At 43.8% G+C, this 8,764-nt stretch overlaps 1 protein-coding gene across 1 annotated transcript; it reads left to right on the forward strand.

Annotated features, from left to right (window-relative positions):
- The first annotated feature begins 4,080 nt into the window (after positions 1-4,080).
- LOC147430462 (uncharacterized) lies at positions 4,081-7,913 on the forward strand. The gene is made up of 2 exons (XM_086493089.1): positions 4,081-5,817; positions 6,466-7,913. The coding sequence occupies exons 1-2, from the start codon at positions 4,810-4,812 to the stop codon at positions 7,750-7,752; spliced, it is 2,295 nt and encodes a 764-aa protein (XP_086349215.1). The 5' UTR covers positions 4,081-4,809; the 3' UTR covers positions 7,753-7,913.
- The last annotated feature ends 851 nt before the right edge of the window (positions 7,914-8,764 follow it).

An 8,764-nucleotide genomic window follows, 5' to 3' on the forward strand; every position in this document is an offset into this window, starting at 1 on the left:
TGAGTAATAAGGATGGAATCCAAGCTAAGTCCCATAAAGAAAATGTGGACATAGATAGGACCTTTTTTTCCAATATTTTCTCTCCTCTTCTCCTAATAAATGGTGAGATAACCAAAGAAAGAGCAAAAATTTCTTTTATTAGGAAGAACACAGTGCCTTCTCACTTGGAAAAACTAATAGATGAGTCTTTTTCTAAAGGGAAGATAACATAAACTATTGGAAAACTCAAGACTGGAAAAATCTTGGTTTGGATGGAATCCTATTGAATTTTGTAGTCTCTACCAAGATTTTTTTGACACTTTTGTTGATGCTGGTCCGGCAAGAATCCCATCAATTAATGCTAGGAATGGTGCACAATTAGAATTTTTTTCTGGGAATGCTTGAGTATTTTCTACTTGGCTAGTGGTTTTGTGATTAATCATGTCAAAACAGGATATAGAGTATCAAAAGGAGACTGCCTTGTAATTATCACCCAAGCTGCATGTAAGGTCATTGAGGATGGTCACATTTTCAGACTTTTAGGCATACCCATGGGGTTCAATGTTTCCTTCAATCAAAGATGGAATTAGCTACTGGAAAAGTTAAAAAAAAAGTTATATGCTTGGCAAAATTATCAGTCCCACCTATTTGCAAGGGTTTTTGGTTTATATCATTATCTTTTGTCCTCCCTAATCTTTTTTCTTTCTTTTTGGATGTGTCATAATAACTAATATCTAATCCTTCTAAATGATTTTCTCATGTTAAACTGATCATTTAATATGGGGAAGTACCACGGGAAAAAAGCTAGACTATTGGTTAAGCTAGTAGACCGGTCACATTAGGGATCCAAAGGAGGGAAATAGGGATCCAATGGGGGGACCATCTGCAAAAGAGCAATGTGCAACAATGGGCTTCAAAGACCCTAAGGTTCAGCCCATTAAGACTTCCAAAATGCTAAGGTTCCAAAATTCAAAGGTTATGTTCAATGGTCAAACTCTCGGTAAATTGGATGCTTGTGGGAAGACTCAAAAGTCTTCCCACATCCCTATCCTTAAGGGGGAGATCCCTTTTAGTACGTGATGAGAGAGAAACACACACACGCACACTCACTCTTGCAAGCTCCCTTTACACAAAGGGCATAGTGGACACATGTCAACTCCCTAGGCCAGTTGCCCCCAAGGTGCATTCAAATCCTATTGGATGGCCATAGAGGTGGACCAATGAGAATTAGGCTAGAGTACATTTAGTTTAATTCATTTAAAAACACTTGATAAAAGAACCAATATAGATTAAGCTCTCTAGAAGACTATTGGACAGTCTCCCAAGGGGTCCAATGAGCATTCAGTGACAGCCCAATGGCTTGCCTGATTCCTATTGGCCAGAAAACTAAGGGGTCCAATGAGAGTTTAATTTTATTATTTAAATACCTAAAGCTCTCACAAAAGGGGAAAGGGGGACACATGTCACAAGGCTATCACACTTATGCTTCTTAAGTATCATTGGCTAAGATTTGCAGGGTCCAATAGGATGCCAACATGAGTAAAAAGCAAGAGGGGTTCACCAAGAGAGAGAGAGAGAGGGGGGATGATTTTGGCAAGGTATTATCACACACACACTAACACAATCTCATGTGTGGTGTAAAGAAGACTATCTCCTTCTCAAGATTTAATGGAAAGCTCATCATCTACTCCAAGCTTGTGAGAAGGGAGGCCTACACCAACAACTCTTGGCTTTGTGATGCAAATCCAACCAAGAGCCAAGCTCCAATGCATGCTCATCTCCTCTACCATGCTAATTACTAAGCTATGCTAAGCTATTATGAGTAATTATGTGAGGAGACATACTTCTTTCTTGTATGTATACTCCTTCTTCCTCTCGATCTACTCTCATATCCCACTAGCTCTCACCATCTTCAAAGGTGTGTGAGGTCTTGGGTCTGAGACCGTGAGGGAATTGATGTTGTGTTTTACAAGTGTGAGCTTGGTGCTTGAAGCTTCCATCTTCATTGCACCAGCAAGTTATTGAAGGAACACAAAGTAATGTATTGTCCCTTGATGGGGGAAACCTATAATACAAAGCCTTTTGGAGGGGGGACCGGCTCCATGTATATTGGGTCCTCAACTGTTGTCAATAGCTTAATTTCTCTCTCTTTTTGAAGTATTGTTCATGCCTATCTAACTAGGTGTTATGCTTTTGTTGCTCTCTCCATCCAAGCACTCTTGCTATGCTCATTAGGAATCTATTCTTATGAAATGCTCACTATGTCTATGTTATTTTCCGCTACAAACAAGTTTCTAGACCATTAAATGTTATAGGATGCCTTCTCAATACTAGTTAAATGAGGTTTTTAGTCTAGCAAAAGAAGATTCCTTTGGGGAGGCTCTAAGGACACTAACAAAATTCCCAAGGTGTCTTGGAAGACTTGTTGTAGTGGTAAAGAAGTTGGAGGTATGTGAATTTTAAAATTCAACAATTGTCAACCAAGTTGGCTAGCCTCAACTTCTACAGATTTTTGGGCATTGTTGATCAAAAGGAATGTACAAAATTTCCACCTTAAGGACTATAAAGCCTGGAGTCGTAGCTCAATTGAAGAAATTTTGGTTTCTAATGCTAATTCTACTCCAAAGGGTATTGAACTTGTCTGCAGGTTCTAAAAATCTTGGAATTGCAGGAAAGTATATTGGTTTCCTCCAAGAGATTGGACCTTCTCTCTATGTTTTTGGTTGTAGGACTATATTTGGTTTGGGTGGCACACTAACACTAGGAGATTGCCTCTTTCCAAGAGAGCCCATAAATGCTTCAAAGCAGCCTCGAAGAGGTGGCCGAATGTTTACATGAATGGAGTCTCCCTCACTAAAACTGATCTCATATAGTAGTTTTAGACTTTACAAGGATACACTGATCTGGTCATAAAGAGAATACAAAGGGTGAAAGAAACATTACAAAGATTTTTCAAAGGCAATCCCTTCTCTTTCTACAATTTGTGCAAAAGCATCTATTCATCCAAAGAAAATGAGGGTAAAAATGGATCGGGCCCTGGTTGCCAAGGTTAACAACATATGGAGAATCTCCTAGAAGCAATGGCCAAATTTTTTAAATGCTTATGGGCCTATTCCTTGTCAGTCAAACAGAGCTGCCTCATGCGGCTCATCCTCCACCAAGGTGTCTGGACAGTGCAAAGGCTAAGAATATTGGATTTTCAGACAGTTTGTGCTTCCCCATCTATTTGTGGAATGCAATCATAATGCCCTATTTAAAAGGGAACTACAAAGAGTCTGCTTTATTGCCTCCCTACAGATTTCTTGGAGGTCTCTACTGCTGCTGGGTGAGTGTAGCTTCATGGATGTTCCTCTTTGGACTTGTCTCAGAGGTGCTTTCTTATGGCATATTTGGTTAGAGAGGAATACAACATGGTTTGGATTACCTCACTCAACTTTTGTTCTCTCTCTCTCTCTCTCTCTCTCTCTCTCTCTCTCTCTCTCTCTCTCTCTCTCTCTCACACACACACACACACACACACACACACACACACACACACACACACACGTAAAGGAGTTTCAAAAATCCTTAAGATGGCAAAGATGGAGGCCAATGATTCTAGCCATGTATATTGAGCCTTCTAGGTTATTTATTATCCTCAATTATTTCTTTGTTTTTGGTAACCACTCTTGATGGTGCTCTTGTACTTTGACCACCATTGTTTGACTGTTGGTCGTATCCTACCTTAGGGGCATTTGTATCTTTTTACGTGTAGACAATGCCTCTAGGTTTTGCTTTACAGTTACAAATACGTACTAAAGCTTCATGGGTTGGGTCAAACTATCAAACTATCCTTTTGTAATCTGCTTGCACCTTTTCCAATCAAGGCCATAATATAGGGAAAGATGGGCATGAGTCAACCACACCCATGTTCATTGTTTGTGAAATGCTTTTTAGTTTGTCTAGTGCTGCGGAGCTCACTCATGTGAAGGTTCAAGGTCCGTTTTCTTGTCCACGGACATATGTGAAAGGGCCCTTAGGTCGTGTGGCTGGCTTTGGGATGTACACTGTGGATCGCTTTGTCTCCTTCAGGTGTCATATTTGAGCTTAAGAATGCCATTCCAATTTTCCATGTCCATTTTGAAGGAGGGAGCCTTGAGTCTTGACCCTAGAGGGCCGGCCAATGATTGATTGATGATCATTATCATGAAGGAGAGAAGGCTCTCAACTCTCAAAGGCAGCCCCACGTGGGGGGCCAGTGCAAGCGTCAAGACTCAAGGAAGCCAGGGTCTTTCCGAAGTGGCAAAGAAGTGATGAAAAGTTTCAGCAGAAGAGGTCTGCAGAGCGTTTCAACTTTCCATTTGTTCTCCTCTGCACAATTTGTATGTAGGCTATGGACAAGTTACAAGAAGAAGGCTTCACCAACATCCGAGTCCTATGCCAAAAATATCACAACAAACACACACACTTTTACATCATTCATGTAGTCCCTCCCTCCCTCTACACTCTCTCTCTCTCTCTCTCTCTCTCTCTCTCCTTCTCCTGACACACGCATACTGACATACAGCCCAACATGACCCGATGCCCATCACATCAAAAAGATCCACTAGAGAGTAGGGGGCCGGGGCTCAACACTGCACTTATCCAGATCCCAAAACAAAACTATCTTCACTATCTTCCTCTCCAAAGCAGCATGTAGCACTTTGTACTGGTCTACTAGGTAGCTCTTCTGCACTTTATCAATCATCATCACACAGGTTGCCATCATGTAGTAGCAGATCAAGCAACAGGACCATTTCCTCTCTCTCCCCTCACTCTACTGTTTTGCCCCTTTGAGCTCATTAGGCCTCTATGGGCCTCTCTGCCCATAGCCCCATGGAGGCTCATCACCTCCTCTGCACAGACTCCTCCTGTATCTTCTGCCTCATCAAAGAACCCAATCTCGAGAAGCGGCAAGCCCTCCTCATCAAGTACTTCAAGCGAGACCTCCCCTCTCATTCCAACGCTGGCCATGCCTTTGCCGTCTCCGGCCTCTGGAGCCTCGCTATAAGCCGGCCTAATGACGCAGAATTGATCGATGCAGGTATCTTGGGCTCTATGGCCTCTCTCATTCGCAAGGGCATTCAAGATCGCCGCTGGTTGCTTCAGCAGCAGAACATCTTCGTCCCCTACTATGCAGCTCACATCATAGGCTCTTACACCATGAACAGAGAGGACTTTGCTGAGAGAGCAGTGAAAGAAGGCGTCATTCCACCTCTGCTTGAGCTGCTTAGGGGACGGCTCACATGGGTCGAACAAAGGGTCGCTGTGCGTGCACTGGGTCATCTGGCATCCTTCAGCTCCACATTCCTATCGGTAGCGGTCCACTCCGAGGTCCTTGAGCTTGGTATGGAGCTGGCAGTGTGCTCCCTTGATATTGTCTATACCCACTTTGTGCAAACTGAGGAGAAGAGGCTGCAGTATCATCGGGAATTGCTTACAAGGAGGGCACATACATCTGCGAGAGCCCACGACATGGAGAACCGAAAGGCAGAAGAGTGGGCAAGCCAACTGCAATGCTGGTCTCTCCAGCTTATCAATTGCTTTGCATTTAAGGAGAAGTACATAGCCACCATATGTAGGCCTAGTTTCATAAGCAAGCTGCCAGACATGTGGGGGGGACTGGTGAACGAAGATTCGCCAGCTGGGATTGGCTTGCTGAGGAGCATTTGCCAGCACAAATCGGGAAGGAGCGCAATAACACTGTGCCCTTCGGTGGTGCAAGCGCTTTCGAGAATCGCTCGGTCATCTGATGATTGGCAATATTTGGCTGTGGAGTGCTTGCTGCTGCTTCTGCAGGATACACGGACTCGTCAGCGGGTACAGCATCAAATTATCTTTCCTGGTATTCACATACAGTACTGCATCAAGCTGAGTCCATAGGAGCCTTTACCCCAACTAAACTGAACATACAGGCATGTGGGGCACACTCACTCGCATTCGACCTCATACATTTTGCATGTTGTTCAATGCGGACCTACACCTGATTGATTGGGAATGGCATTGTAGACCCTTGTCTTCGAGTCGATGCCTGTCTAGGTACAACAAGGTTGTATTGACATCATTAGCAGGCTACCCAATGTATGTTTTCTTCTGTCTCAGTAAAATTGATGGTTTATTCTGTCCATGGAGTAGATGTTACAGGAGATTTGACTGCGCTTTAAACGCTCTTCGATGGAAGCATCTACTCTTTAGACCGTGTTGTGCATATGGAGGTGCATCTCCTGCATCAATGGCATACTCGCTAAAATTTGAATTCAAAGTTAGGGTGCACTTCACCGTTAATTTGAACGAATGAAACAGTGTCATTGATTGTGGAACAGGTAATGGATATGGCAGTGGTTGCACTGGCATATGGAGGTGCATCTCCTGCATCAATGGCATACTCGCTAAAATTTGAATTCAAAGTTAGGGTGCACTTCACCGTTAATTTGAACGAATGAAACAGTGTCATTGATTGTGGAACAGGTAATGGATATGGCAGTGGTTGCACTGGCAGATTTGGCAGAGCTCCCGTCGATGACCCCATCAGGATCAGGACGGAGGCTTGGTGATGAGATCATGGAAACACTTCTTCAAGATGACACACAATCGCCCTGTGCTTTTCTTCGAGGGTCTCTCTCTGCAAAAAGCAGGCAGGCATTGGACGATCTTGCCAGCTGTTGTGGGTGCGCAAAGTGGGAAAAGCACCTGTCCAGGCACGAGCATCTTGCAAAAGAACATATTTCCCTTAACCTCAAACTAGAGGGCAATGCAAGGTTTGCTGCTGGCGATGTGAGGACCGCATCCTCCAAGTTCACAGACGCTCTTGCAGAGTGTCCTGTGAAAGTCAAGAAAGAGAGAATGATACTTTACAGCAACAGAGCACAATGTCATCTGTTGATGGAAGATGCAGAAGCTGCCATTAGTGATGCAACTCGTGCTTTGTGCTTAGCTCGGCCAGTAAATTGTCATGGTAAGAGCCTGTGGAGACGCGCACAAGCATATGAGATGTTAGGTATGGCAAAGGAGAGCCTGATGGATGCAATTATGTTTGCGAATGAGTGCACACGGATGGCGGAGAAGGGTGCAAGCTTGTTGAATCAACCAGCAGTCCCAGACTACGCAGAGGAAATGGTGAACAAACTGATGAAACAAGCCTGGTTGTTCAAAGAGCCAGCCATGAAGCATGGATGCATATCAACGGAACACCATGAACGGGTGAAAACACCAGCAGATTCGGATATCGCGTCCTCTGTTTCATCATCTCTGCCAAGCACAGCTACCAGAGTAACCATGGCTCCTTCAAAACGTGGCGCTTTGAGAGCGGAAGCTCCCAAATCGGGTTCGGATACAGAGCCTGGAAACTTAAGTGACGAGATAGCAGAACAAGCTCATGTGGTAGCATCAGCAAAGCTCCGACACCATGGCCAGCAAGATCAAGCAAAAGCGGAAAATTACACAGAGAATAAGCATGCTGTGATGCAGCACAGCAAGTTCACTCCGAGATCAAGAGATTTTTTACATTCTAAGAATCATGCAGAAGGCAGGTCCCCGAAGCGAGCTCCATCTCCCCTGCTTCCGACCATTAGAGAGGAGATCGACAAGCATCTTCAGCAGCAAGCAGGGCAAGGTCGTCCGCTCGATACCCAGCTTCTCAAGAAGACGGTATACGACCTGCTTCATCAGAACTTCTCGCTCGACAGAAGTCGAAGCAACAGTACAGCCGGAGATCACTTCCCGCTAAGGGATGACAGCTCTTACATTGCTAGATAGCAGGGCCATTTAAAACTTTCTAAATGTACATATGCTCCTCTATGTGAAAGAAGTAACCCAAGGTTAAGCACTTGAGGTTAGCAATTGGGTTTTTGCCTTCATATATGACATCTTCAATTTGTGTTACCCTGCTCTCCTTCAATGCTCGTTGTATTAGTGTTGGTATACTTGTTGAATCTCATTGCTGTGTGTTGGGAATAGTGTTTTGAAGCTTTTGCTCGGTCCATGCAACACCTCACCACCATTATCTTTGCCAAGCAAGATCCATGTGCTGTCTGATAGAGCTCATTTATGTCATTTTAAATACTAGGACTTTAGTAGTAGTATTGTGCAATTCGTGTAGGACGTCCATCTTGTGCATCACTTGCATTGATGATTGTAAATGTTTCTTGACCATCTATGCAACGGGTTGTGTGGTTGACAAGCCATGAAAAGAAAACCTAAATCATTGGATTATCACTTGCAATGTAGTAGTGGATATCAGATGCTCATGGCTAAACTTTCTATTTATTATCTCTCTCTCTCTCTCTCTCTCTCTCTCTCTCTCTCTCTCTCTCTCTCTCTCTGGGAGTAGCCTTTGCCTTTGTGCTAATCCTTTTCCTCTCTATCACTCTCTCTTCCTCTCTACCATGTGCATGCACAAACACTCCTCTCTAGGAGGTGCATATGCACACTTTTCACACGATATGCTATGCTATTTCATGTATTTGCAGGGCCGTCATGTTACCGATTGAAAAGTGGTATCAAAGCTATGGCTACACTCTAGGTCACATAAGGATCGTGGGCCGCGGCTATGGAGACCTTTCTATAAGAGTGAAAGCTAAGTCTTTTGTTTCCTCTTTGGTTTTAAAATTTTCTTGTTGCTATCAAGAATGGTAGGTGTGCTTTGTATGACTTGTTTCCTTGTTGCTCGGTGCCGTTTTCTTTCTTGATTGGTGTCACAAATCCGTTGCAACCCCAAATGGCTTGGAGAAGAAGACGAGAGACATTTGACTTGGCAAATTAGAGCCAA

The sequence above is a fragment of the Adiantum capillus-veneris genome, chromosome 21, assembly GCF_014529385.1.
Source record: "Adiantum capillus-veneris isolate H3 chromosome 21, ASM1452938v2, whole genome shotgun sequence".
Classification (NCBI taxonomy): domain Eukaryota; kingdom Viridiplantae; phylum Streptophyta; class Polypodiopsida; order Polypodiales; family Pteridaceae; genus Adiantum; species Adiantum capillus-veneris.

Excerpts from the sequence above, each read along its gene's own strand:
- LOC147430462 (XM_086493089.1), top strand. The coding sequence starts at position 4,810 with ATGGGCCTCTCTGCCCATAGCCCCATGGAGGCTCATCACCTCCTCTGC. Across the intron at positions 5,818-6,465 it reads ATACACGGACTCGTCAGCGG|GTAATGGATATGGCAGTGGT; the intron begins GTACAGCATCAA and ends ATTGTGGAACAG.